The following is a 26570-nucleotide window of genomic DNA, read 5'->3' on the forward strand; positions in this document are numbered from 1 at the left end:
TCCTCGAGAGCCTGACGAAGCTGATCTTCGGTATATTGAGGCATTATATATAGAAGAAGACATGTGCAAAAGATGAGCCCATTTGGACGCGAATTGAAAATGTTGTGATAAAAGGAGGTTGGGGGTGGGCATTGGGTTGTGGTGGATTTTCGCGTTTTTGTGGGTGCCAGAAACAGGGGGGTGCCAGGAAGTGGGTATGTTGACTTATACATGTCATGATACGAGGAACGAAAAAATATGCACCTCCAGTGTCACATCCCGTGAAGTCTCCGCACATGAGCAACAACGATACTTATTTCTATCCCTGCAACTGATCGGTCTTGTTCAATCAGCCAAGTTACAGCCCTAAACAAGTCCTTCAACGTAGAAGATCTCAAGCCATATAAGCTGGCATTCGACGTTGGTTCGACTCTCTCCCACTTTACTTGTCAGTGCTTACGGCCGTTACAGCTCATCTGCATCCTTCGCTCAGGCTATCATCAAAATGCCTTCTCTAGCCTCCGTCGTCGTCGCTCTCCTCCAAGGCCTATGCGTTGCGGTCCAGGCACAGACAACAATCACATCTACCGGAAACCCCATCATTGCCGATGGAACCTACTACACAGCAGACCCAGCCCCTTTGGTCGTGAACAACACAGTCTACATTCTCACCGGCCGAGACACCGCCCCCGCAAACCAAAATGCCTTCATCATGAACGAGTGGGAGATGCTCAGCAGCACCGAGCCGCGCCCCTCTGGGGCCCAGTGGCAGCTACGAACCAATATTGCCCGCCCGGAATCCGTCTTCAAGTGGGCTGCGGCCGGAACTGCCTACGCCTCTCAAATCGTGCAGGGCCCGGACAAGAGATTTTACCTCTACGCCCCCGTCACGCAGGCCTCAACTTCGAACTCTGATCGGTTCGCTATCGGGGTTGCTGTCTCGGCCAACCCCTGGGGTCCTTTCACAGATGCTCACCCCAGTGGGCCTATCGTCTCGCAGTCCGTCCCATCGCCAGGGAACACCATTCAGAATATCGATCCGACAGTCCTCCTTGACGATACTGGGAGGGTCTATCTCTACTGGGGCACATTCGGTCAGCTCCGTGGCATCGAACTCGCGACAGATATGGTCACAACCATCGGACAAGCCACATCAGTCAACAGCTTAACGGGCTTCTTCGAGGCTCCATGGCTTCTTAAGCGTAAGGGAACGTACTACATGCTCTACGCCGCCAACAACGCCGGCCCAGATTCGCCATGCACCCCGACATCCTATCATGCCTGTATCGCCTACGGAACCGCCTCCTCGCCCCTAGGCCCGTGGACCTTCAGGGGCGTGATGCTAGACATCGTCTCTTCAACCACGTCACACCCGGGTGCCTTTGAGTTGAACGGCCAGTGGTACCTAATCTACCACACCCGAGATGCCACAGGAGGCGGCCACTTCCGCCGCAGCATAGCCCTAGACTCCATGACCTGGGACGACAACCAGTCACCCCCGCGTATCAACAAAGTCATCCAGACGCGTCGCGCTCAGCCCGCCGCGCCGGCAACCCGCAACATCGCGACTAAAGCCACAGCAAGCTCCGTAAACCGCACCCCAATTCAGTACTGGATCAAATCGATCAACGACGCATGGATCCCCGGGAACCCCCTTCCGCCAGACTACTGGTGCTCCTACGACGGCGCCGCCTCCCCGCAGACCAACACGCTAGTGTTGACGTGGCCTTTGGCGGTGACGCTGAACGGGGCGAGGATGGTGCTTTTCGCTGACCAGCCTGCTGGGTCGAATATCGGGGTGCCGCCTCCTGCGAGCTGGCGGATCGAGTACTTGAACGGGAGCGGTGCGTGGATCGCGGTCACGGCGACGTCTGCGTATCCTACTGCTGTTACGGATAACCCTGCGATTGTCAACTTTAACCAGGTTTCGACCAAGAGTATTCGTGCGGTTTTGGTGGCTTCTGGTGGGAATGGGCAGTTTGGTGGGGTTGGTGTCAAGGAGTTTGAGGCTCTTGCTCCTACTGCGCAGTGAATATCCAGAGAGCACGATATGAGAGGAACGTGCATGCAGAGCATTGAGAGTCCCAGCCCTCGTTGAATATTACGTATCTTTCGATCAAGCTTCCGTAGCTTTTGAAGTTCTCCCAAGTGACCTCGCTCGTAAGTATCCAGTTTCAATGTTCCCGACGTGTCTCCTTACACATAAACATGTAGCTCACTCCAAATTCCCCCCATCAAAGCTTCGCCCGAACCTCAGGCTCCCCCAAAACCTCATGCTTGAACCGATACACAATATCACTAAACCTGCCCTCCGGGAAAACATAAAGCCACGTCATGGTCTCCCCGCCGTCGCAAAACACACCGTGCTCCGCGTCCCCGGGAATCCACACTAGCTGGTCCTTGGATACGGCGTGCCGGACGCCGTTGATCTCGACTTGTCCGCTACCGGAGAGCACGTAGTAGATCTCGGCCTGCTTGTGGCGGTGTAGCGCCAGGCTTCCGTTGGGCGGGCAGGTCGCCACGCCGGAGCTGAGGGAGTCGGTTACTGTCCCCGGGGCGGAGACGAGGGTGTGCCATGTTGCGTTGCCGCGGGACTGTTCGGGAAATGATTCTGGGGGATTTGTTGTGGAAGATTTGAGGTCTACTATGAGGGGCGATTCTGGAGCTTTTGATGCCATCTTTCTTTGCGTTTCCTTTGTTGTTACGGCACAGAAACTTAGAAAAGTTGTCGTCTACAAGGCACACAGTTTCTACGGTGTTGTTGGTGATGAAGAATTGTGTTCGTGGGGGTTTATATCATTCGTCATCTACCCCTCCTATTCCGACTCCGGTGAGCTAAGAACAAGACGCCGTCTCATCCAATTTTTTACGTGACGATGGTGTCCGTTGTTCGTACTATATTGGTCGGCGATGTGGAGACCCACACCACCAGTCCGGCAAGAAATGCCTTGTTTGGCATGTCGAGCCTCGGGGTCTCAACTCTTTGTCCGGATAAGATAACTACAATCAACGACTTCCGTTGCACCAAATGCTTCATCGATTGGTGCTGATATGATAATGTTTTCAGGTATGTTACTTGTAGACAACGCGAGGGAACCTCGGTGAAGGGCTTATGATGATACGCTCACCAATGAGTAGGCTTTCTGTCGGAAAGTATACTGATAATAGATGTGGGCGTAGCTAGAAGCTTTCTGTATCGGTCTTGTGAATGATACCAAAATAATCCCACTCTATCAGCACCAAGGCTTCTGATAGAAATAACCTGGCTTTAGGCCCACAGATTGATGACACCGAAAGACCAATGCATCATCCGAATAGTTTCGCAGCATTGCTCCTTCTCACAGCTTCGACCTTGCTGGTGTCGTTGAAAGCCTCCTCAATATCTTGATCAAACTTGACTCTCCCAGCCTCAGCCATGGCCCAAGGCGTGAAAGGCGTATCCGTCCCCCACAACAGCTTCTCATAGCTCACCCACCGAAGCAATGGAGGAATCGCCCAGATAACCGGCCAAGGTCCAGCAAGGTCAAAGTAAAAGTTTTTTGCTAATGTAGCTTTCATAAACGACTCCGTGAGATTGACATCGGGCGTGCTATAACTGAGAATCCGATCCAGAGTAGGAACGAGACCGCCGCCGGCATGAGGCATAATCCACTTGATGCGAGGGAATCGCGTCGGAATCTTGGAGTAGAATAAGTCTGCAAATGTGCGTGCTGTGTCAAAGGGGAAGTCGATTGTCGGCGCTCGTCCTTGCCGTCCTGCCACCGGTCTGTTCAGGGTAAGCCATTCCGGCGGTGCGATACCGGGGTCTTCTCCGTCGATTGAGAATCTCAAGTGGTTGTGCTCGGTACAAGGTGCGGTAGGATGCTCAAAGATTGTGGCGTTCACCTCGTTCAGTGCCTTGTACACTGGATCGAGGTCCGGGTCGCCGAGGTACATCCCGTAAAAGTTGGACATGAGCACGATGCCGTCAGGTTTCGGGTCGAGTTGGGTGAAGCAGTATTTGATTTCTTCGACGGACGCGCTCACATCTGGGAGGGGAAGGGATGCAAAGAAGCCAAAATTGTCGGGATACTTGAATTTTAATCCTGATGCATATTCGTTTACTTGACGTGCGAGTTTGATGGCTTTCTCAGTCGCGTACTTTGATGGTACGGACAGGTATACCCCCGGGCTGGAGATGGACAAGTACGATTTCTCGATATCCTGGGCACCCATGAAGTTGAGATGTGCCTCGGGCGTCCATTCCTATCACCCCGTATAAGCATATCGCAGAGCCTTTCCAGGTGCTCGTAGGGATAAATACTGACGGGAATCCCGGGCATGCCATCGGGCCCAGGTGAATGCCCAGCGTCTCTGAGCGCTTGCGCATAGAAGTCTGGGACGTAGTGCGCATGCACATCTATTTTTAGTTTTGAGGATTCCATCTGAGTGCCTGCCAGTGCGAGACTCAAAAGTTGGCCGACGATGATGAAGAAGAGAAGAGGCATGACTAGTTGTGGATTGAACTTAACGTTCCCGCCTTGGGCGAAGTTGGTGCCAATGCGAGATCAAAGCAGTAAGCTTAGTTGACATCTTCAGCTTAGGCACTTAGGCGAGCTGCAGTGATTATCAAATACATGTGAAGGACGCCAAGGCACCAGCACATGTCTCCTGATCCGAAGCCTTTCCACGCCGTTTCCTGCGCTGCGTCACAATGGCCAGGTTAGGTTGCTTTTGTCTCGCAGCAGCGCGCATAGCGGCAGATACGAGACGCCACGCTTACAACTGTCTAGCAGTCTTTCGCGCAAGTTCGTTACTTACATGCAGCCGTGTCGATCGTCACTTACAACGGTGGGGAGATGGGACGGGTCCCATCGACTTGCCAATTGGCTCTTTCTAAGATTAACGTCCACTTGCTCATGATGACCATGTGCCGCATCTTCAGGGGTGGCATGATCGCGAAACAAATTAACAAATTGCGCTTATCTTTGAAGCACTAATAATGGACGAGTTTATCGATCAGGTCTCCCTCTTTATCTCATTATCATCTGCTAGCCACCAATCCTACATTTCTTTCCGCTGGAAGCAATTACTTCAGACCGCTCAATTCTCTTCTAGGCCAGGCCCTGTGAGTGGGCGATGGGAATGTTCGGTCCCATGACCACTTCTTTACCAAAGTCTCCTCGAGAGATCCGTCGAGCATCTGCACGACATATTTACCCAGGATGGGCAGGAACTTCCAGCCGTGAAAAGATCCACAGGTTGCGACGTAGAGATTCTTGCTTGCAGAGTGTGGGGAGATGATAAAGTCTTCATCGGGCGTGACAGCCTCCCTAACACATGTATTAGCAAGACATTGCATCTTTCATCTTGACTCGAGTCCTTCAGGAGCCTCCATACATACCAGCAGATACGATAGTTCTCGTTCTTGAATGTTTCGCTTCCTTTCCCAAACAGGCTCTTTCCAGCATAGTCAACATCTTCTTTCAGAGTATCTGGTACCTCGAGCTGCGCATAGTCAACTGCCGGGGGAGGTGCAGATATCTGGCTTCCGTTTGCATGAGTCTGAGTGTTTCTGAAGATGATCTGACCCCAGAATTTCAAGGTCTTGTCTTTGGAATGGGGAACACTTCCGTTGCTTGCGCCTAGGATAAACTTTAGTATTAAAAACACAGCGGGGTTGAGTTGGAGCCAACTCTTCCATACCTCTCGATGGAGGCACCATGGAGATGCCAACTGGCCCGTCGTAATAGTCCTTTGCATTCTCCCCAGAGACAGGCGTAAACCCCTCGGTAACAGCTGCTGCTACGAACCTGTCACCAGCTTGAAGGTCTTTTCTTGCGGGTGCGCTATCAGCAAGCAACTTAGCCGTGTAAGCGCCTGTTGACAGAATAACTCGTGAGGCGGTAAGACTCTCGCCCTTTGACGTCTTGATACCGGTTGCAGCACCATCGTCATCGAACTCGATTTTTTCAACTTCTGCCTCAACGTACTTCACCCCGAGCTTCACAGCCTCTTCGATCGTTCTCTGCAATGCCTCCTTCGCCTCACCCCATCCACTATTCTTATTGACAAAGACCTCCTTCACATCAGTGAAATCAGCATCCTTGAAGATGCCGCCATACTGCTTCTTCGCCTCCTCGACAGAGAAAGAGAACAACCCAGAGTCGACTCCGAGCTTCTTGTAGTTCTCTTGCATTTGTTCTGCAAAGTTGTTTGGCGAGACCCAGTAGACGCCGCTTTCGTGGTAGTATGGTTTCCAGATCGGGTCCTCGGACCAGTACTTTTTGGCTTCGAGGCAGAGGCGCATGTACTCAATATCAACATAGTCGGCGCGCACGACCTTGTTCCAGTCCCAGGAGGCGGCGACGCGGATCGGGGCGTCATAGGCGTTACGGTCGACGAGGGTGATGCTGGCGTCGGGATAGGCACGGACTAAGTGCAGGGCTGTGGAGGCGCCAAAAACGCCAGCGCCTATGATGAGGTATGACCCTGTTGAGGCGGCCATTTCTGCAATACGGAAGTGTGTTAGCTTGTTGATTTTGAGTCTGCGAAAATCAGACTAAAGACTATGTTCTCAATAAGTCCGAGTGAGTCGCATCTTGATCCCCGTTGTCGGACACTGCCCGCACTTCATCCCCATCTTATCTTCTGACGTCATGTGATCAAGTCGGCACGCAATCAACTTTGGGCCGAACAATCTCCACTGCAACATGGAGCAAGTCACATTCATCAGTATTGTCTCGAAGATATTGGTGGAGGCATAAGTTCATAGCACTCCTGCCTTTGGCACACCTCAGAGTTGGGCTCTATCCAGAATACCACGCTGGGGATGAGAAGTGAAGGATTCATCTATGGATCTTTCCCCAACTATGTTAAGTGATCAACCCTTGGAATCCAGTGAGTAAATTGAGAGTATCCCTCCATATCGTCTGTAATGTCGTCGGCGTCGTCGGCGTTACCATTCAACCCCCAGACCACAACAGTCTCCATGGTCTCAACAAGACTTTTAGGGTGAGACTTCCATTGTTCGCGAATGAGGCTCTTCGCTCCGCCTCCCATTTCGTTCCATTGCTGCTCATCTCACATTACATAGCCCCATCGCCTTAACTCTTCTGGCGCAAACCCTCCATGAACGTTGGAGTACTGTTCATTCCATGACAGGACCCACGCCAGCGGTGGTGAAAAAGGTGGCACGCTAACACCCATGAACTTCAGCGAAGTCTTGGCCCTTTCAAGTTTGTCCCTGGCAGGTGTCAGCCCCGAACTTCGATCATCGAATCTTGGGATTGGTATCCGCAACGTCATCCTTCACCTCATCTGAAAGTCTGTCGTACTTGGATTTGATGAATAGGTAGATGGACACAAACGCCTCTACGTTCCATGGATCAAAGCTTCCGAAGAAAGTATCACAAATCATATCACTCCGAAAGCCATAGGACTGCACACCCCTGTTTCGACCGAATAAATGGCAATATGTCTCGAAGCGGTAGATTGCCCTGTAGATGCGTATCTCCTCACTTCGGCTAAGACTTGTGACGTTGTCGGCTTCTGTTCTTGTCGGAATGTCTCCCCCGACGTGAATTACAATACAGATAACACCACCTGCCGGAGGTTTCCAAGCGCCCAATTCGCGTACAGACGAGCGATGGGTCGAGCTACAGAAACATGAAAAGCCGTCATCCAGCGAATTTGACCGCCGCTAGGTCTGTCGAAATCTCCAACATTATGTTTCCCTGAGAGTACGGTATCACAAGCGTCGGACAGGAACCGTTCGCACATATCGTCGGTTCGCTTCCGTCCGAAAATTGCTACCCGAGACCTAAGGATGGCGAAGGCGTCAATATAATACCCATCAAGCTCCTTGCTCAAACAGGTGAAAAGCAGAGTATCGCGGGTCTTCCTGTACTGTGCATGCAGCACAGGAGATGCATTTATAACACTATGAAGCGTCGGTAGATCCGACATTCACGATAGAAGAAGAAACCGAAGCTTGGCTGGTAAAGATTTCAGACGAGAACTGGTTTTTGAGTAATCGCAGACAGCCTTATTTTCGAAATGAGAAGAGATCTTCAGAGAGTCCGAAGCAGTCTCAGCTACTAGGCCATCTGGAGTAGATTCTTTCCCCAGACAAGGAGTGGTCTCCAAGTGATTGGAAGTACCTTCCGTTTTTAGGTTACAACAGGACTTCGGAGAAGGGGAAGAGTCTTCCGTCTCCAAATAGGGAGAGTCATTCGGGTGATCTGAGGCAAACTTACTGTCATGACAAAGGGATTCTTCCAGTGGGCCACGAGCAATTCCTCCTATGAGGTAATAAGAGGACTTTCTCCGGTCGAGGTTAGTTTCGTGTCCAATGCGGGGTGAAGGGCCAAGAGGATTGGAAGCGGTCTGATCTTTGGGGTGACAAGAGAGCTTTGGGAAATCGTCAATACTCTCGATTTTGATGTCAAGAATTTTCTCCATGCTCTCGGTCATTGTGTTCATTCTCTCTTCATCATCGTTGCCACTTCGAATGCGGCAGGGTTCGCTGTCGTTGTCATCTTCTGTCGACATCGTTTCGCATCTTGGTAATAAAGCAAAGTCTTTAATCTGAACATGTGTATGAAGGAAAAAAATGGTCCTATGGATTACTTTGGCACAGTCGAGGAAGGAGAGAGAGAGAGATCAAGATTCAGGTAATGGTGGGGTTGTATTTGTGAAGAGGAAGAGATCGCGTTGCTGAGCCACTCGCTGGACTTAGAGTGTGCCAGTCTTGTTACACATTTTGTCCCTTTGTAGCTCGATGCGATAATACAAATTATGTTATACCAAGGGAGATAGCTTGCACTGCGATCTTGGCTCACAATCCCAGCCACAGTCATCAGTTGACTGAGTTGCTTTGCCACCGACATCGGCACACTACATGTCGTCCGGGTTGGCTCTAAGCTATGTTAGGCAAAAGATTACTGACAAGACATCGTTAACATCTCATAGAGATGTCCAAGATGCCTCGACATTCGATACCATGCATCTAGGAGCTCCGGTAGGCAGTGGCTAATGTGAACTCCGCACCTGTGAATCGTATTAATCTAAGAGTTCCGGTTGTATGAGTGAATAAGCGCCTCATCATGTAGTCAGTATCATGCTGATTGCATGTTATGATATGTTCCATTGGCGCGTGTGTAGAGCAAAGCTTCTCTACATGTATTGTTCTTACATCAATGCCCAATCAAGTGCGTACTCGGACTTGACATGAAAGCTTCACTGCCGACAATTCCCTCCGACTTTCTTTCACTTCTCAGATGGAATCAAGAAGATACCTTTCAAGCAACGACCTTTTTGTTCATAAGTGGCATCGATTTGAATGACCCGTAAACTTCATAGCAGCATTTGTTCTCGACCCATGACAATCACCAATACCACACGTTACGCCATAAACTCGACCCAATGATATCTGCTGCCTGTTCTCCAAGCGCATAAGTGGCTACCTGTAGGTTCGCCGAGATAGGAACGGGGAACACGGACGTGTCGACGACACGAAGGCCCGATACACCCATCACTCGTAGGTCGCTGTCCACTACAGTGCCCATGGCGGCTGTGCCGGCAGGATGATAACATCCACTACATGATATACCGCGTCAGTAAGATCATAAGCCGAAAAATGTTGTAGAAGTGTGTAGAAGAAAGTAAGTATACGAGGAAGTGACCTACCCAGTGTGACCGCGTACCAGGGCGTCGACCTCTTCATCGGTGGAATCCACCGTCAGTGGATGATCCGTTCCATCGCCGTCAATAATCTCTCGACCCATAATGGTCATGTTGGATGACATGAGCCTGATAGCCTCCCGTATCGTCTCTCGTGCGGCAAATCGGTCAAAGTTGGAACCCAGAAAATTCGGGTCGATAACAGGGTCGTCCTTTATATCGGCAGACTGGATCGAGACGGACCCGCGACCAGTGGTAATAAGAACGACGGAGACGAGCATGATGGCAGATCCGTCGGCTGAGATCCCGCTATATAGGAGTTGATGTGAGGAAACGGCACGGTCCCGATTCAGAAGTGGGTGCAGCATCGGGTTGGGGGAGATCCCGCCTTCGTCCTGTGCAATGGCATCTGCGAGGCCTTTTCTAGGAAGCTTGGTGGCGGTGATGAAATCGCCGAAGCCGCCAAGATCGTACTGGGGCTGCTCAAATAAAGGATTGCCTGATCCCTTGGCCCAACCAGCGGAAGGATCGGCGAAGTGCCAGAATGTGGGGAGGAGGATGTGATCATGCAGGTTCTGGCCGACGGCTGGCTGGTCCAGAATGACATTGATGCCGTGCTCTCGGAGCATGTCTGCCGGTCCGATGCCGGAAAGCATCAGTATTTTTGGCGTATTGTAGGCGCCCGCTGAGAGGATCGTCTCACGCGCAAAGATCTTTGTGCCGTTCTCGAGTTGTATGCCGCGGGAGACAAGGGGACCTCTAGGGGACCGATCCACCAGGATACGAGCGACGAGGCTGTCAGTTAGAACGGTGATGCCGTCGAGAGAGTAGACCTGTGATGCCAGCTGGCGCTTGCCGTGGTGTCTGTTTTCTTGGATGTTGCCTACGCCGAGATTATCGCCGCAGTTAGAGTCAAGAGAAGGCAATGGATTGACGCCGAGTTCTCTCCACGAGTCCATCAGCGGCTGGCGCAGTGGAAAGATACGGCCCATTTCCACTGGTGTTTCGACCTTGACTGGTCCCTGATGCCCATGAACCGACGGGTTTGTGGTTTGGTCCCAAAGCGTCTCCGTCTTCCTCATGTATGGCAGCTGGCCCTCATACGTCCACCTCTCGTCGTCTACCATCTCGCCCCAAAGGTCGTAGTCGACCTTGTGGCCGCGAACCCAAGCGCCTTGATCATGTCTCGTAAGCGAGGATCCAAAAGGCAAAAGTAAGTTGAAAGACGTCGGCTATGTGCCCGTCATTTTCCTGGCCACTTACCTCCGTTAATGGCAGTGCCACCACCCAGCCCCTTGCCAGCGAGGGCGGACATAGTTCGATTGTCAACATTGACTTGTGGCACTGAAGTAAACGACCATGTGTGATTACGGGTCACTTCGGGGTCCATTTCGATTGCCTTCAAGTCTACAAGCTCATGAGTGTTGGGGCCCGCCTCAACTAGGAGTATCTTGAGGGTCGGGTCTTGCTCAAGGAGTCGGTTTGAGACGACGGACCCCGCGATTCCAGCTCCCACCACAATGCAGTCCCAAATGATCATTATGATGGAATTCGTATTTGTCGTGCTTGAAAGAGGGAGAATCGGGCTGAGTGGGCGAATCCAAAGGATCGTTTCCCCGAGGAGACGAGTTGTTAAGTACTCACTTCCACACACGCCCGGCAGAACTGGGCTTCAAGTTTACGGGAAAGGGTAGAGTTAACATATGAAAACCAAGGGATGAAGAGAAACATGATTCTCCATCGTGTGTCAGACAGTGGGAAACAGCTTTATAGAGGGAATTCGAGAAAATACCATGAAACTCTTACGCGAAGTGGTCGTGGTGGTCACGGCAGTGAGTGTTGCGGGTATCTAGGGATATTTTTGGAATGTTGGCAGGTACGCTGTGTAACGGTGACACAGAGCCGAGATGTTAAGTCTCAGGACACCCCGTGATGCGGACACGTAGATCCTCGCCGATCTTATTTTTTCACTCGACAATTGATAGGTAGAATAACTTTCAAGCTATGACCGAAGTACCGCTTGAAGGTGCTCGGCATAAAGCATTGTAGTGTTGTAGCTGTGTTGCTGTCGCTAGTAGGTCCCCATGCCGCTGTTCGCAGACATTCTATCTTTCATGCTTGTCGCTGCTTTGAAATGCTTCATGCACTTGGGCAGCAAAAGTCGAGTAATATCTAATCCTGTCGATTTTTAACCGCGTGCGAGTCGAAAGGCCACGGAACGATAATCTCCGAGGTCTTGACTCTACAATCAGGGTAAAACCCAGTTATACCTGGAGATAGTATAGCATCCGATAATGATTGTTACAATAGAGCGGTGATCCATCGGTTATTTGTGAGATCATGAGTCGAGTCACAGGAAATAATCGATAGCGACGGCTATAACGAAAGAGAATACATCGGAGATTTGTCCAGTCACCGTATAAGCTACATGACACGTAATGCTGGATTGAATATACTGAATGTCAATAAAGGAAAGTATAAGGTGCTTGCCAGGTGTAGCCCTTGATGAGTATGAACTACATTATCCATGAAATTTCGGCAGACAACAAATAGACCAATAGGACGAGAAATTTTGGGTTTCCCAGAAAGAGGAAGCCTACTGCTATTCCTTTCAATTATACTCTCCCTGGGTGATTGGCTGTCACCAGACGTCTGCCCCTGAATTCGAATAGAAGTTGAGTGCGCTTCTTCTGAGCTACAGAAGTCCCATCGAACTAGGCTGGTTGCATGATAGGCAAATAGCCTGCCTCTTGAGAGTCTCTAGCAGGCTCAGTCGAATCCTCAACTCGGCTTGGCTGGTAATCATTCACATCAATTAAAACGCTCACATCCCTTTATAAGAGGCTTTCGACCGCTACTGGCTCGCTTTTGATCGGGTTTCCATAGTGGATTCCCTACAATCCTCACTGCATGTGCCGGGTTGATTTTCCACTGGCGGAGGTCAAAGTTGAATGAAAGCACCATAATCATACTTTTCACCACTCATACGGAGCGAAATAAGTAGAAACCTAGCAGGACGCAAGCAAGAGATCACGAGAATGGAGTGAAAAGGCTTGGCCATGAGTCGTTCGGAGTTATCTATCTTTGTTAAGATTTGGGAATGCCGTAGGTGACTTGCTATCTACATACTGAATGAATCTGTCTTCATGTACTCATGCTTTTCGGGCCAAGTTACTCCCAGCAGCCCACGTGGCTCATGGACTAACTATACGGGCTCACAACATGATTTCGACATCATGAGACCATCTCAGGTTATTCACTTGCCAAAATCCAGCTTTCCATTTAAGACCTTGTTGATCCCGGCGTTGGAAAAATGATGTTCGGTATCATTCTGCAATTTGAGGAGACGCAGTGGTACGCCCGACCCGCGACCGAGGGGGGCCGCGTATTGGGGACGAACCACATAAGGTGATTGTATTCCTTCTACATATTCTTGTCAGCGAGTACAGGCTCTGAACTGCTGGAATACCCTTGGCCGAGTGTCATGCAGCCATGCATGCGTACCAATTCAGTCTAGCTGCGGCACAGCTGTCGCCCGGCCAGGGTGAGACCGCGAGAGGCCGGCTCGTACCGAAAGCACATTTGTTCCTTGCTAAATGTAGCTGGACAGAGGAATGCCAAGATCGTGGGCTCGCATATTTTGATCATAGTTGGGGTAATTATTTAAGGTGCTTGTTAGCCCGAACCTTTTTGTCCGTTATTCCTGCATCACTCATATGTCCACCAAAGACGAACATAATCAACACACTCCTCAACGCGGCATCGCTTCGATCTAGATTCTAAAATATAGCAATTTTGATTTGAGTAGGTAGCTTCACGATGGACTATCAACCTTATATAACAGGATCCGTATTACGGACCGTTCTATCCGGCCTTGTAGTTCTCCCCGCCTTGGGATTCTCCGTACTTGTCCTGCGGAAGCCCGGGGCCAAGCACGATCACACACGCCGATGGGTTGACTTTACCAAGATTGCCCTGGGGCTTTGGAGCATGTGAGGAATTTCTATCATCATTGCTTATAACTTTCACCGCACCTCCCGAGAAAGCTTCAACCGTATCGGATCCAACACGTTTCCGATCACGAGACTAACACCGCCGACGCTTTTTAGATCTGAACTCCTCAGTTTCATTTACTGGATTGTTATCACAGTCTCTTACGCTTGGCGGAAGAACGGCCATTTCTCCTTTCCGAATGAACTTGTCTATGTCTATTTCGTCGGTGGGCTGATTGGATACCTAGGCCATGTCGCCCTTCTTCTCGCCTTCTTTTCTCTAGCTCACGCCATAACCCAGATCCGCAGCGGGTCCGAGAGCGACGATTCCAAAGCCTATCGCATCGGAAGAAAGGTGGTGCTCGGCCTGTCGGCTCTAGTAACTCTGGTAGCTGTGGCGATTTTTGCCTGTGAGGTCGCTGAGACGGTCTTGTTCGAAATCCTCCCTCGCAGAGACCGCTATGTACCAGGTGATTGGGACAATGCGATCAGGCTGGGATTTGCCGCCCAATACATGGGTGTCGTCAACATTGGCTTCCTCTTTGTTGCGGCCCTCGGCTTGGTTGGTTATGCCGTTGTATCCTTCAAGACGGCCAGGGGCAGTCCTACCCAAAAGGTAGGTAGTCTTTTCTTGATCTTAGAGACAGATCTGAATCCATCTGAAAATGTTGCTAACCCGAATTTACTTGGTAGGCATCTACTCTTCTACTCATTGCAGTCTCTCTCTGGCTCATAACCAGACTGTATAGCTTCATCACCTCTATCATGGTGGTGACGAATCATTTTTGGGGCTGGGGTCCAACGTACATTGGAGCCGCAGTTGTCGATGTGATCCTCTCTGTTTGGCCATCGTTTGCGGCTCTCATGATCCTCTACGTTTTAGCGTCTGACAACACGTACAGTCTCTCAAGGCTTCACTATGAGGAAGAAGATGATGAGCAGAGGATTTGGGATGAACGAACACAAAGCACTTGAGGTCAGTGTGCTATGTAGCGCGGCTCATCAGCAAGACTTTGTGCCCCGATCGCATTACTTCACGTATGCGTCTCTCTTCCTTCTGATAGCTCTCATTTGAGGGGGTAATACCACCTAGGCCTAGAAAATGGTGACATTGTTATCGATGTACGAGCGACAACCTTGAGAATTAAACACCTATTGCTCTTAAGAGCCGAAGACCCGCATATAGCTCTTAAGAGCGCCAGTTGTGCTCGCTGTCTCGATTTTTCACGACAGTATGAGTCGTCACGGATCAATGTTAGAACATCACAGCAGAGTGAGTATTTCAGCGGGAGAGTTTTACAACTTTCAGTTCAGTAGCATATGTTAGGTCTCTTAAGGACCAGCAGCAATCAAGGAAGCTTTCGTAAGTAAATGAAAGCATAAATTAACGGACTCTTACGCTGCGGAATCGGCATCTGGTGATGTTTGGACGGCTTGCCATTATGCGAAAGGTAGTGCATTGCTGAAGCTTTTCCGGTCGTGGCATTTGACAGGCATAGCTGTTAAGGCTCTACTTTCAATTAGCTCGAATTAGCACCAAACTGCACAGCCAGTCTGAGTACTCTACTAAACTTCATCAAGCTTTGGCAATACCCACATCCCAGTCCGTAACAGAGCTACACGGCGCTGTACGAGGAAAGCTTCGGGGAGTTATTACAGCAAGACGCCGACTCCAGCTGAAACTTGCCGCCTTGGCGACGGGAATTCTTTGCCCAGACGCGTCGTCATCGGGTTCGCTGTCCACAACCCTGTCAAACAAGCCTTTCCATTCTTTGTACGCTGTCTACTGTTCAGCACTCTCTTTCCCTGTCATTTATTCATTCGCTATCGTCTCATTGCTTCACTGAATTCCGTCTTTCATTGCGTTCGTCCCTTAATACCGGCCTAAGCTTGAGAAGATGCCACGTCTATCAGACGAGGTGGAGGAAGAGCACCTCTTGGGCGCCGAATATTCGGACCACGAAGGGGTGCTACCAATGGACCTGTCCGAACCGTCGCCCCGTGCCGGCTTCCGTGCTTTTCAAAGACCTCCGCCGCCAAAATGGAGACGGCCCTCCTCCGGTGATGGCGGTCTCGGCGGTGCTCTCGGTGGGATGGTCTACAAAGCCGGCTCGCGTCTCAATGGCGCCTTGGCTCCGTTTCATGCCCGATCGCCGCGTACCATCATCTTTATGCTGGCTCTCCTCAAGTTTGCCATTACTATCAAGGGCATGATGCTTATGCTTCCCATGATGAGGCTCATCGAGGATGACATTTGCCATAAGCACTATAAAACTAGCCCCGCGGAAGTGATCCCGGAGATGAAGTGCAAGGTCGACGAGGTGCAAAAGCAGCTTGCTTGGTTGGGCGGGTGGCAGTCTCTAATTGGAGCCGTCGTCAACTTCCTCGTCGCTTTTCCTTACGGCGTCTTGTCAGATAGGTAACTCGCGACTCCCCTCCTGCGTGAGAGCAAAATTGAAGTCATACTATCTTACTACAAGTCCATTTACCTGATCGCTAACACAAATTCTGTACGTTCAGCATCGGCCGGAAGGCAGGTCTCGTCTTCGCCTACCTTGGCACCATCGCCGCCTTCAGCTGGTCCCCTTTCATTCTGGCCAACTTCCCCGAGCTGAGCATCTACTACCTCTTCTTCGGTTCCTGCTTCTTCTTTTTCGGCGGCGGCATCGTCGTTGTCTTCAATAATGTCTACGCCATGGCCGCCGATATCAGCACCGAAAAGGACCGCGCCTCAAACTTTGTCATCCTGTCCGTCGGCGCCGTGGTGGGTGGCGTTAGCGGCCACGTCTCCGCCGGCTTCCTGATGGAGAAATTCGGCCCCTGGGTGCCGATTCGTATGGTGTTCCTACTCACACCGTTCGTCTTCCTCATCATCATGCTCCTACCCGAGACTCTCCGCGTCAAGCTCGACAACGGGCACGAACCGCCGAAACCGCAGCTGCCGCTGGGCGATGCCATCAAGGAAGGCTTTTTCAAAGGGCTGGTTCAGCTTAAGGACTCTCTCGCGATCCTTAGAAACCGCAATATCCTCCTCTGCCTTGTGCCCTCCATCGTCGGCAACCCCATCATGACGGCAAACTCCTCTACACTACCGCAGTACGTGAGCAAGAACTTTGGCTGGACGCTCGCCCAAACCAGCTTCCTCCTCTCCCCGCTGGGCTTTCTACACCTCGGCACCCTCGTTCTCCTCCCATGGGTCTCGAAAATCGTTGTCGACCCCCGCGGCCGCTTCCGCCGCACCGGCTTCGGTAAGGACGCCCTCCTCGCCAAGGCATCCTACATCATGATCGCCGCCGGTGCGCTTCTCGAGGCCTTTAGCAGGGAGATCGTCGTCTTTCTCCTGGGTCTCGTCTTCCAGACCTTTGGTTCGGCCCACAACCCGCTCGCGCGCGCCATGATCACCGAGTTTGTCGATCCGGAGCACACGTCCCGGTTGTACGCGCTCACGAGTATGGTCGATACCCTTGGGTCTCCGCTCGGCGGACCGGTACTGGCGTGGGCCTTCTCGGTCGGACTTGAGAAGAAGGGACTGTGGAAGGGGTTGCCGTGGTTCTACGTTGCGTTCTTGGCGTCCTTGACGTGGGGGGCGCTGATGCTTGTAGAAGAGCCGAGGAAGAAGGGACCCATCCACTTAGAGACGGAGAGCAACCAAGAAGCACTAGACTATGAGTCAGGGGCGGAGGATTAACCCCGGATGAGGTTCTTCTATCATTCGATATCGCTTGATTTGCTAGTGGTTTCATTGCATTGGTTTCTTCTGGGATAGATAAGGCGGTATGGGAACTGGGTTAGATGGACTAACAAGCATAGACTGGGTATTTCATGTAAAATTACCACGACTCAACGGTATCGCAGGCTACCGTGGTCAGCGAGGGAAGGGTAAGCAGGCGTTCTGAATCAATTCAATTAAAGATGGACAATATACCGCGGACCACTTCCGGTTGCTGGGCGGACAATTGACAGCCAACTAACTAGCAGGGCCGACCATTTTCATGAATGGGGAACCATGACGCCGGTGATTGAAGTTGTCAACGGGGATCATCCCCGATGGAGCAAGACGATTGTGGATTGCCGCCGCCTCGTTGGCATCGACAACATCAGCTGCCATTCGCCCACGTGGCTGTCGCTGGTCTTCAGGTATCTGTCGCGCAATGGGGGGAGACCCTCGAATGAGGACTGTCGTGAGTGGTACGCAAGGCTAACATGAGGCATGCGAGACTACTTATCTGGGTCATCTATATCATTAATGAGGGTATTTGTTCCATCGTGCAAGATTCTCTCACGATGGGCCACAAGGTCAATGCGCATGAAATTGGGCATTTGCGGGCTTGACCGCGGTGCTGGGTGGGTTGCCTTGATTTTTTTCTTCAATTTGTTTCTGTTGTTCGTTGGGCATCGTTATGCCTTAGCTCCTCAAGACTGCCGATGAACATTGTCACCAAGATCGCTATGATCTCGATGCCATTAACAACAGACTCGCTGGTCCGGCGGGTGGTGCATATCGTCATCGTCATGGGTGACAGACAAGACAGTCGGTTCAAAACATGAACTCATGGCCTCTCCGCTTGCAAAAAAAAAAGAGCAGATCAAGGAGCACCAGCCACACCGAAACCACTTCCCCTCTGTTGTCTTCGTCAGTCTCCAGGTCCTACCTGGTTCCCAAGTGTCATGGACAATGGGCGATGATCCCTGCTGTTTTTGTGATTACTGGCCACAAACATCAGCATCATTCCAAGCGATTAGATCGTGTTAGGTCTTATCCAGGTCTCTCGAGTTTCACAGCGGCGCCGAATCCTTCGATTCTTGGCAGGTTTCTAGCGTGTGGCTGTTCCTCCCCCATCCCAATAGAGTCTTAGTCTTTGTGATCAACGGATTCTCCCAACTGCAGCTACTTGGAACTTCTCCATGAAAGATCCGTATTTGTAAATGGAAAAATTACTAACTTTGAGGGCCGCAATTGGGCGGCAACAGAGAATAGTAGCTCGATCCGCTGTGGCTCGGTTTGAACAAGAGTGTAGACTCTAAAGGCTAGTTCCCTCTCCCGCCATCTCGGTCTGTGGCGCAACTCTACGGGCACCGATGATCCCAGCTCACAGCCCAATAGTTCAAACCGGAACAGTATTGACTGATTTCCCCCTTCACCAGTTCACCACACCCATTCCCCGGTGTTGCCCCATTTCGCCGCCGCCCTCTCAGTTTAGTCTTCGCCCTGCTAATGCGGTTGGGTGGTAAGACAAGAGAAAAACCAGACCCTTATTTTGATCCGTCCACCGCGACGGGATTACCCACCCCGCACTCAGTGGGCGTCGCCGCACCGCAGAGGCAACCCGGCCGAATAATGTTCAAGGGCGAGGGTCTGATGTCATGGGGTGCCACGCTTGCCATCGCTATGCTATGACTATGTTGCTGGGGACTTGGAGGGAATGGTCACCTTTGATCCTTTCAGCCACCGAACCAACACCGAGATGGGACTATGGTTGGGCATTCATCATGTCTGCCAAGGATTGCCGGGCGAACATATAATGCCCAGGCCTCGGAGAGAGCCCCCCGGCATGAGCTTTTGTCATTGACAGGTTTTCTCGTGTTTTGACTCCATCGTCAAAAACCAGAACTTCAGTAAAACCTAAACCCGCCTGTGTATTTTTTATTCGAGGCTTTGCCACAATATTTGAACCTCACGATACCCTCACGATACTTATTTAGTACTTCATTTTCTCATACGTGAACTCTATATACCGTTCGCAAACAATAATACCTCTTGTACCTTTACCTTACCTAAGTATCAAAAAGCAGCCGCTGCATCCTCTCTATCCCACAGAGACAATAAAACCATGGCCACTTCCGACTTGGAATCCAAAATCCGCCAAGCAGCCGTCAGAAACCGCCAGCTCCTCGCCATCCTCGCAGACACAGACAACGCCATCCCCGACCTCCGTCAACAACGCCGTCTCATCACAGACCTAGACCACCAGCTTAAAGAATCCGACAGAAATATCCGTGCCCTCGACAGCCGCCGCAAAAAGGAACTCAAAGACCATGAAAAGTTTCGCGACAGCGTCATGCGCCGCTTCGTGCACAAGGCCGTCGGCAAGCGCGACAAATTCGATGAGCGCGCCGCTCGCGAGGAGCGTGAATACTTTGACGTCCTGCAGGACGAACACCGCGAAAAGGAGCTCAACAAGAACGTGAAGGAGCAGTTGAGCGAGGCGCGTGAGGCAAGCAAGGCGCTTGAGGTGGAAGCCAGGCGGCATGATGAGGCGCAGTGCGAGCTGGATAGCCTCTATGATTCGATCTTTGCGGGCCCGACACCGAGTTATCCCGAAGAGGATACCCTCGAGCAGTCGGCGGAACAGGCGCTACACGAGTACCATGATACCCGATCAAAAGTCGAAGCTGAACAGCATGCCATACGCCTTCTTACGGATGCGATGAAGAGGATGGGCGACTCGTTGCGGCACATGGACGACGCCTTGAGCCACTCGCGCATGGACATGTTTGGCGGCGGATCGATGACGGACATGATGGAGCGGAGTGCGTTGCAGCGCGCCGAGAGCGCGGCGCAGGAAGCGAGGATGTTGGTGATGCAGGCGCAACGGATGACTCCGTACATCGGAGACCTGCCGCCGATTAACATCAACCACGGCAACCTCATGGGAGATGTGCTGTTTGACAACATCTACTCCGACATGGCGTTCCACGATGAGATCAAGAAGTCGAGAATGTCGATTGAGAAATGTGCCCAGGCTTTGAGTCGGTACCTCCACGAGACCAGGGACCGACACATGTATCTCTCGCGGGAGCAAAAAGTTCGCGGGGAGAGGTTGGAGAGCACGCGCACGGCGCTGCAGAAGGAGCGGGAGAGGTTATTCGAACAAATTACTGGGGGCAGTAGTGATATGAAGTTCGGGTCTGCTTCTTCGAGTGCCCTGCCGGTTGGATTGAAGCATTGAATGGTGGGAGGATTTGTGTGAGTATATGATTACTGTGGCATGCAAACCAGCGAGTTTGGATAATGTTAGCAGCTTTAGATACCAATTTGCATGTCACAAGTTCAAGTGTCAATAAAATAGTGTTTGTTCAGTTCTTCAAATGAATTTCATTTCGTCATAGTATATCTGTCCGGCCGTTGATAAAATATACACACACTATCTAGTAGTCCATGCGCTCGTGGCGGCCTCGGCGCTCACTATATCAATGTGTCAGTCCCTGTTCGATGTGTATTGAATGATCTGAAAGTTTGCTTACGGGTTGTACTCGTCCATGTCACCGTATTGCTCCTGGTACAGGTGCTCGGCCTGCTTCTCAGCGTGTCTCTTGGCCTTCTCACGGTCGATGTAGTCCAGGCCCTTGGTCTCGAAGAGCTTGTCGACCTCGGCGCCGGCAATGCCAGCAATCATCTCCTTGGCGAACTGGTGCTTGACGGGCTCGCCTGTGCAGAATGATGATTAGTACGAGTTCTGGATGAGTTAAGGAAGTTCTTAATCATACCGTTCTTGCGCTGGCGGTCCTCGAAGAGCTTCATGGCCTCAAAGGCAGCACCACCGGCAACAATCTCGTGGGACAGCTTGCCCTCGTGCTGGCCCTCATAGACGGCGTCACGGTGCTCCTTGGCTTCTCCGAATCCGAACATTTTGAATAGTTTGGTGTGGGGTTGGGTAGGTGTATAAAGTCAATTGGTATGTAGTGATGTAGTCGAGCTTGAGAGTGAAGTAGTAGGTTTCCTAAGTCAAAAATGAGGGAGCAGCTTGAGGGGTTCTTATGCCCCTCCAGCAACCAGGTCAAGCTCTCATGTGATCGACAAAGGGCCCATCTAAGCTTGCTCTATTTCGAGAAAAACCCCTTAACCTTCCTGTGCCCCTGAATTCACACTGCCCGATGACATGATGGAGGGGTCGATCCAGCACCCCTCGACCCTCATCCATCAACGCTGGCCACGCCTGCCTTTTCTGCCACCTTTCACGGAGGCCGCGTCCCGCCGATTCATGCTCTAGCTCGCGAAGCCATTGGACACAAGTTGGGAAACCGACGGGAGGCCTTAGCTGAAGCATCAAACCCTTGACGCGGCGCGGGGTGGCAGGATGGGGTCTAGTCTAGCTCGATTACCATCGAAACCAGTTCTGACCCAGGAAAGGCACGTCTTCAGAGGCAAGCTATTGGACGAGCCACCGTCTGGCGTCTGGCGTCTTCTTTGCCGACTTAGCCTTGCCCGACATGGACCTGACGTAAAGCCGTGGATGTGTTTTGGCGGGGTTGCTCGGCACATCGGCAGCGCTTTCGTTCTCGCGGGAGTCGGGGGACCTGACGAGTGACGACGGCTTTGTCCGCGTTTCCACGGCCGTGTGTCTTTTGCGGGTTATGATTCGAGGGAGAGCCCGAGGAGGGGGGGTTTAGACTCCTGAGCCCACCTCTCTCGTTCTCTCTCTCTCTTTTCCTCTACTCTTGCATTCAAACTCTCGGGTCAAGCAAGAGTAGCCAACGGTTATGACTGAGCAACACAACACTGGACGAACACAGCTAAACAAAGGTTATAGTCCACAAGCCTCCCTTTGAAGTTCGCTGCCAATCAAGCTAGATTCAAGATTTGAGATGTTGCCCGGAATTCCACGCTTGTAGCCGATTCGGTCAAGCCCCGCCGGCCCGGGGAGTTCGGCATTGGGAGCTGCGTCACTATGTCAGCCACCCCTGCTGGGCTGAACCAGAGACGAAAAAAACAACTGGGGACGCTGCGGCAAGAAAGCTTGACCATCGCGCGGCTAACCGGCAAAGAAGGTCTCCATGCGCCGCCGCCCCCCCTGTGTCTCCCATTGGAGCTACCATAGGGAGTCTTGTTACACAATGATGCCCCCTTCGGCCCTCCTCTCTCATCAGGATCGAGCAAGTTTAAGCCAACAGTCTCCAGCTCTTATGCAGCTTCGGCATATACAGCCCACATAACCTTTGATCTTGAAGAAAAGACAGGTCGACCCTGCATGACTTGGAGTGAAGCTGAGGTCCGAGTCCCTCTTCAATGACGTGTCAGGAAGCTCCGTGCAGCGGGTGTCTCAGAGACTCTTCAATCCGATGTACTCTCCAAAGAATAGGGGGAGGGGAACCGTGAGAATGAGGGGTAGCTCTCGTAAGGTGGGCGAGAGCTGTTTATTCTTCTCTGAATCGTCCAAGTTCCAGACCAATCCCCCCTCACCGCTTGAATCGACGATTCCAGGCCCTCTTTCATGACAAAGAGCGGACGGAACCTTGACGGGTGCCATCCGGGTCCAAGAAGATAGCTTGGATGGGCTGCCGCTTGGCTGACTGGCTGAGTAGTTGGGTGATTGGGTGGCTGGTTGGCTGGTGCTGGCATTGTTGTTCCAAGGTTTCGACTTGTGCCTTGGAAACTTGCATCCGCCCGGCAGTAAGCTCAGCCATGCGTGAGGCTTTCGTAGACCGCTGGTCCGCGGCCCTCATAAATCTGCTGATCTTACGAATGCTGCTCCAAAAGAAGCTTACGCATTATGGGTGAACGTGAGACTGTGGTTTCGTCACATTGCTTTTCTCCTCCAGACAACCTCACAGCACATCTTACACCAGAGGCTTTGGTGAAGAATCGATTCAATGGCCGAGGCCCGCGTGGTAAGGTAGCTGCCAGATCATCGATGGCCCGGCACAAGACGATCACCTTTCTTGGCAACAGCGGGATCATGCATCGACGGAAGCCCCCCGGCTTGGCAAGGGTCCAGACGCCAGGGGTCCTAGTGTCCACCCTTCCCACAGCTAGTGCAGGTAGCTTCATGCCAGCTCTTCCACCAGCTCGCCCTTCTGTGCACGAACGCTGTTCTGCAATGAATGAAGCCTCTTTATCGTGGGAAACGACTGCTCTGTGAGTAGGTTCTGTCACTGAGAGAATATGGGTACTCTTTTGTTAATCCCCCAATGTGAATTTCCATCTTCACACGAGCGTGATGCCGCCACGAGTTGCCTCTAGCTTTGCAAGTCGTGAATTACTCGCTTTTAATGCTAGTCGATGCCATCAAATCTGGCCTGTCTATGATTTACCACCAAACTTGACCAGATACTCCTCGTGCGCCTTCTTCTGGCTCTGCCATTGTTTCTGCAGCTTCTTGAGCTGGCTCTTGGGCACGTCACTGCCGTCCTTAAGCTTAGTTGGCAGTCCCTCCGCGTCCCACTCCGAGTACTTCTCGTCTCCCTTAAACAGCTCCGTGTGGGGAAGCTTAGCCTTCTCCCACTTCTCCTTCTCCGCTTGCTCGCGCGCTCGTTTCGCCTCTTCCTTGGCCCGGGCCTTGTCCGCTTCCCTGGCCAATTTCTCATTCTTCGCCGCGATCAACTCGCTGGCAGGCACAAACTTGATCAATGACGACTTGCCATCCGGCCTGTCATCCAAGTAAACTCCGAGATTTGTAAGGTCTTCGTCACGAATCCGATCTGTAAGAGACAGGATGGCCTTCTTCGTCTCTGGAGACACTGATGACACGATACGACGGAGCTCGTCGCGTAGTCTCGAGGTAGCACGCAGATACGGCAGAGCCAATTGCTCAGGATCGCGAACACCCTTATCAGCCAAAGTAGAGTACTCGGCTTCCGGGTTTTGTTGCGACAACAGGGCGGAAACGGAATCGGCCGAAGTCTTCAGCGCCTCCACATCCGACTTCACGGTCTGGAACACCGTCGCGTACGGCTGCACGACAGTCTTGGGGTCAAGCTTTGCGTTGGACGCAGGTGCAGCCCAGCCGAGGCCGTCATAGGGCGCCGTGGCATTCTCGTCGAGACCGAATGTTCCAAGAATCTTTGTGATCCAGCGGGCGACGGCAACGAGTGCGGGCACGTTAGCCTCTGCATCTTGGGAAACAACGACCTTGTTGGCCTCGCTGACAAGTTCCTGAATAACACGCATCGCTTGAGGGGTATCGAAAGAGTTGGTGAGGGCGGTTTGCAGGTCAGTCTTGGCTTTCTCCAGGCTGCTGACAAGTCCTCCGGTGGGCTTCTCTGACAGTGACAGAGATTCGACACCATCGGTAGAAGCGCTGGCATCCGCAACATATGCCTTGACGTTGGTGAAATAGTTCTGCCGAAACGTTAGCTTAGAAGTTATTATTACGATACGGCTCATAGACTCACGTTGATAGTTGCCTCCCAGCTAGACGCCTGGGCGCGCATGTCGGGGGAAATCTCGACGCCATCGTTCCACTTGCCCATCAGGAACACAATGCGCATTCCTCTGGATGTGTAAGTCGTGGCAAGGGCATCTTGGATAGTCTGGAAGTTCTTCAAGGACTTGGACATCTTTGAACCGGAGATTGACAGGTGACCCATGTGCATGAAGTTATTGACCCACGTGTGCTCGCCCTTTGTGTTATCGACGTAAAAAGCCTCGCTCTGGGCCAGCTCGTTATCGTGGTGAGGGAAGGCCAAATCGATACCGCCGGAGTGAATATCCATCTGGGCTCCGAGAATATCAGAGGCCATGACGGAGCACTCGATGTGCCACCCCGGCCGACCCTGACCCCATCTGCTCTCCCAGTATGGCTCTCCCTTCTTGGACTTCTTCCACAGCGCGAAATCGCCTTCATTGCGCTTTTCGCCCAGGTTCTTCGACAGAGCTCCCTCTCCATCCTCCTGCAGTGACTTGTCGTTGCGGTTGCCGGGTCGCAGACGGGCGTATGTGTTTCCGGCCTTCTCGAAAGCTGTGATATCGAAGTATACGGATCCGTCAGACTCGTATGCGAATCCCTTGTCCACAATGCGCTCGACAAAGCTCGCAATCTGGGGAACATATTCCGTAACACGCGTAATGACGTCGGGTCGCAGGCAGTTGAGAGCGTCCATATCGTCGAAGAATTCCTTCTCCATGCTCTGGGTCAGGTCGGTAAAGATGGTCTGATCGCTCGTATCAATGGTCTCCTTATAGAGGGAGTCGAGGTACGGAAGAAGAACCTCATCGGTTCCAGGGAAGAACTTCTTGTCCTTGATCGCAAATGCAGCAGCGTCCATGTTCGCGATGTGCATCTTCGTCTTGGCCTCGTCGTCGCCGGGCTTGCCTTCACCAGTCAGGGTGCCACCTGCAAGAACCTTTCCATATGCGCTATCTCTTCGCTCGAGGTAGTTGTTCTCGTCGAGGTCGGATGATTGGATCAGAGACAAGCTCTTCTCGGCGTATGCGCGGAAAGCTGTCAGAGTAAGCTTCGCCAGCTCTTCGTCCGAGTACTTCTTCTGCTTCTCAAGTTCGAGGAGACGTTGTCTTCGGGCCTTGATAATAATCTATGCCACAGGAAATGGTCAATAAAGCCTGATGTGCCAGTGGAAAGCTAGTGAATCAAACCTTGTCGTCGACATCAGTGATGTTCATGACAAACTTCACATCCGCGCCGAAGTAGTGCATCATAATGCGCCGGATGATGTCGGTCGACACATAGTTGCGGGCATGGCCCAAATGACTCTTGTCGTAGACAGTAGGACCGCAAGCATACCAAGACACCTTGCCCGGGTTGATTGGTGTAAATGGCACCGGTTGACCGGGCTTCAAGGAGTTGTGCACCTTTAAAGACTCCATAGTCGCGATGGAGGAACAAGCCCTAGAGAATCGAAAGTTGGGTATCTGAGTGGAGAGAGAAATGGAAATTCTGGTGAGTCTAAAGAGGCGATTCATCCAGAATAAAAGGAGAGAGGCACAAGGAGGGCAGAGTGCATGAGAGTAGGGAGTCACGTCGAGAGGGTCGGGTCAAAGGGTCGAACTGAGAGGGTTGAGTCACTCAATTAGGAAGGGAGGGGACGGCGACTTTGTTGGAGGGAGCAATTAGCCGCCCACCTATCAAAAATGGCCGGTGTGACACCATCGTCAGCCTCGCAGTCAATTGGGGCGCTGTGTCAACATCTGAGTGGTCAAGCTCTCACTCAGCCACAGCTGCCCCGCGCTTAGCCACAGCTAACTTTTCTCCAATCCAG

General features: G+C 51.9%; 12 protein-coding genes across 12 annotated transcripts; 4 read left to right on the plus strand and 8 right to left on the minus strand.

Annotated features, from left to right (window-relative positions):
* Positions 1 to 484: 484 nt before the first annotated feature.
* Positions 485 to 2011, plus strand: CTAM01_16009 (glycosyl hydrolase family 43 protein; the record flags this gene model as incomplete). The annotated part of the gene is made up of 1 exon (XM_060532002.1): positions 485 to 2011. One exon carries the CDS (start codon positions 485 to 487, stop codon positions 2009 to 2011), a length of 1527 nt encoding a protein of 508 aa, XP_060373400.1.
* A 202-nt stretch (positions 2012 to 2213) lies between these two features.
* CTAM01_16010 (uncharacterized protein) lies at positions 2214 to 2657 on the minus strand (the record flags this gene model as incomplete). The annotated part of the gene is made up of 1 exon (XM_060532003.1): positions 2214 to 2657. The coding sequence occupies one exon, from the start codon at positions 2655 to 2657 to the stop codon at positions 2214 to 2216; it is 444 nt and encodes a 147-aa protein (XP_060373401.1).
* Positions 2658 to 3285: 628 nt separating this feature from the next.
* On the minus strand, positions 3286 to 4466 carry CTAM01_16011 (amidohydrolase; the record flags this gene model as incomplete). Its single annotated transcript, XM_060532004.1, has 2 exons — positions 3286 to 4224; positions 4287 to 4466. The coding sequence occupies 2 exons, from the start codon at positions 4464 to 4466 to the stop codon at positions 3286 to 3288; spliced, it is 1119 nt and encodes a 372-aa protein (XP_060373402.1).
* A 581-nt stretch (positions 4467 to 5047) lies between these two features.
* CTAM01_16012 (FAD dependent oxidoreductase) lies at positions 5048 to 6466 on the minus strand (the record flags this gene model as incomplete). The annotated part of the gene is made up of 3 exons (XM_060532005.1): positions 5048 to 5291; positions 5363 to 5603; positions 5665 to 6466. 3 exons carry the CDS (start codon positions 6464 to 6466, stop codon positions 5048 to 5050), a joined length of 1287 nt encoding a protein of 428 aa, XP_060373403.1.
* Positions 6467 to 7231: 765 nt separating this feature from the next.
* CTAM01_16013 (uncharacterized protein) lies at positions 7232 to 7641 on the minus strand (the record flags this gene model as incomplete). The annotated part of the gene is made up of 2 exons (XM_060532006.1): positions 7232 to 7514; positions 7559 to 7641. The coding sequence occupies 2 exons, from the start codon at positions 7639 to 7641 to the stop codon at positions 7232 to 7234; spliced, it is 366 nt and encodes a 121-aa protein (XP_060373404.1).
* A 1706-nt stretch (positions 7642 to 9347) lies between these two features.
* Positions 9348 to 11345, minus strand: CTAM01_16014 (GMC oxidoreductase; the record flags this gene model as incomplete). Its single annotated transcript, XM_060532007.1, has 4 exons — positions 9348 to 9558; positions 9649 to 10816; positions 10906 to 11207; positions 11287 to 11345. 4 exons carry the CDS (start codon positions 11343 to 11345, stop codon positions 9348 to 9350), a joined length of 1740 nt encoding a protein of 579 aa, XP_060373405.1.
* Positions 11346 to 12955: 1610 nt separating this feature from the next.
* On the plus strand, positions 12956 to 14609 carry CTAM01_16015 (uncharacterized protein; the record flags this gene model as incomplete). Its single annotated transcript, XM_060532008.1, has 3 exons — positions 12956 to 12996; positions 13767 to 14250; positions 14328 to 14609. The coding sequence occupies 3 exons, from the start codon at positions 12956 to 12958 to the stop codon at positions 14607 to 14609; spliced, it is 807 nt and encodes a 268-aa protein (XP_060373406.1).
* Positions 14610 to 15532: 923 nt separating this feature from the next.
* On the plus strand, positions 15533 to 17322 carry CTAM01_16016 (major facilitator superfamily transporter; the record flags this gene model as incomplete). Its single annotated transcript, XM_060532009.1, has 2 exons — positions 15533 to 16053; positions 16155 to 17322. 2 exons carry the CDS (start codon positions 15533 to 15535, stop codon positions 17320 to 17322), a joined length of 1689 nt encoding a protein of 562 aa, XP_060373407.1.
* A 2143-nt stretch (positions 17323 to 19465) lies between these two features.
* On the plus strand, positions 19466 to 20584 carry CTAM01_16017 (uncharacterized protein; the record flags this gene model as incomplete). Its single annotated transcript, XM_060532010.1, has 1 exon — positions 19466 to 20584. The coding sequence occupies one exon, from the start codon at positions 19466 to 19468 to the stop codon at positions 20582 to 20584; it is 1119 nt and encodes a 372-aa protein (XP_060373408.1).
* Positions 20585 to 20783: 199 nt separating this feature from the next.
* CTAM01_16018 (uncharacterized protein) lies at positions 20784 to 21264 on the minus strand (the record flags this gene model as incomplete). The annotated part of the gene is made up of 3 exons (XM_060532011.1): positions 20784 to 20820; positions 20880 to 21063; positions 21123 to 21264. The coding sequence occupies 3 exons, from the start codon at positions 21262 to 21264 to the stop codon at positions 20784 to 20786; spliced, it is 363 nt and encodes a 120-aa protein (XP_060373409.1).
* Positions 21265 to 22686: 1422 nt separating this feature from the next.
* Positions 22687 to 22974, minus strand: CTAM01_16019 (uncharacterized protein; the record flags this gene model as incomplete). Its single annotated transcript, XM_060532012.1, has 1 exon — positions 22687 to 22974. The coding sequence occupies one exon, from the start codon at positions 22972 to 22974 to the stop codon at positions 22687 to 22689; it is 288 nt and encodes a 95-aa protein (XP_060373410.1).
* A 681-nt stretch (positions 22975 to 23655) lies between these two features.
* Positions 23656 to 26274, minus strand: CTAM01_16020 (tRNA synthetase class I catalytic domain-containing protein; the record flags this gene model as incomplete). The annotated part of the gene is made up of 3 exons (XM_060532013.1): positions 23656 to 24693; positions 24747 to 25886; positions 25948 to 26274. 3 exons carry the CDS (start codon positions 26272 to 26274, stop codon positions 23656 to 23658), a joined length of 2505 nt encoding a protein of 834 aa, XP_060373411.1.
* Positions 26275 to 26570: the final 296 nt, after the last annotated feature.

Source organism: Colletotrichum tamarilloi, assembly GCF_030869305.1.
Source record: "Colletotrichum tamarilloi strain Tom-12 chromosome Unknown Scaffold_191.1, whole genome shotgun sequence".
NCBI classification, from domain to species: Eukaryota; Fungi; Ascomycota; class Sordariomycetes; order Glomerellales; family Glomerellaceae; genus Colletotrichum; species Colletotrichum tamarilloi.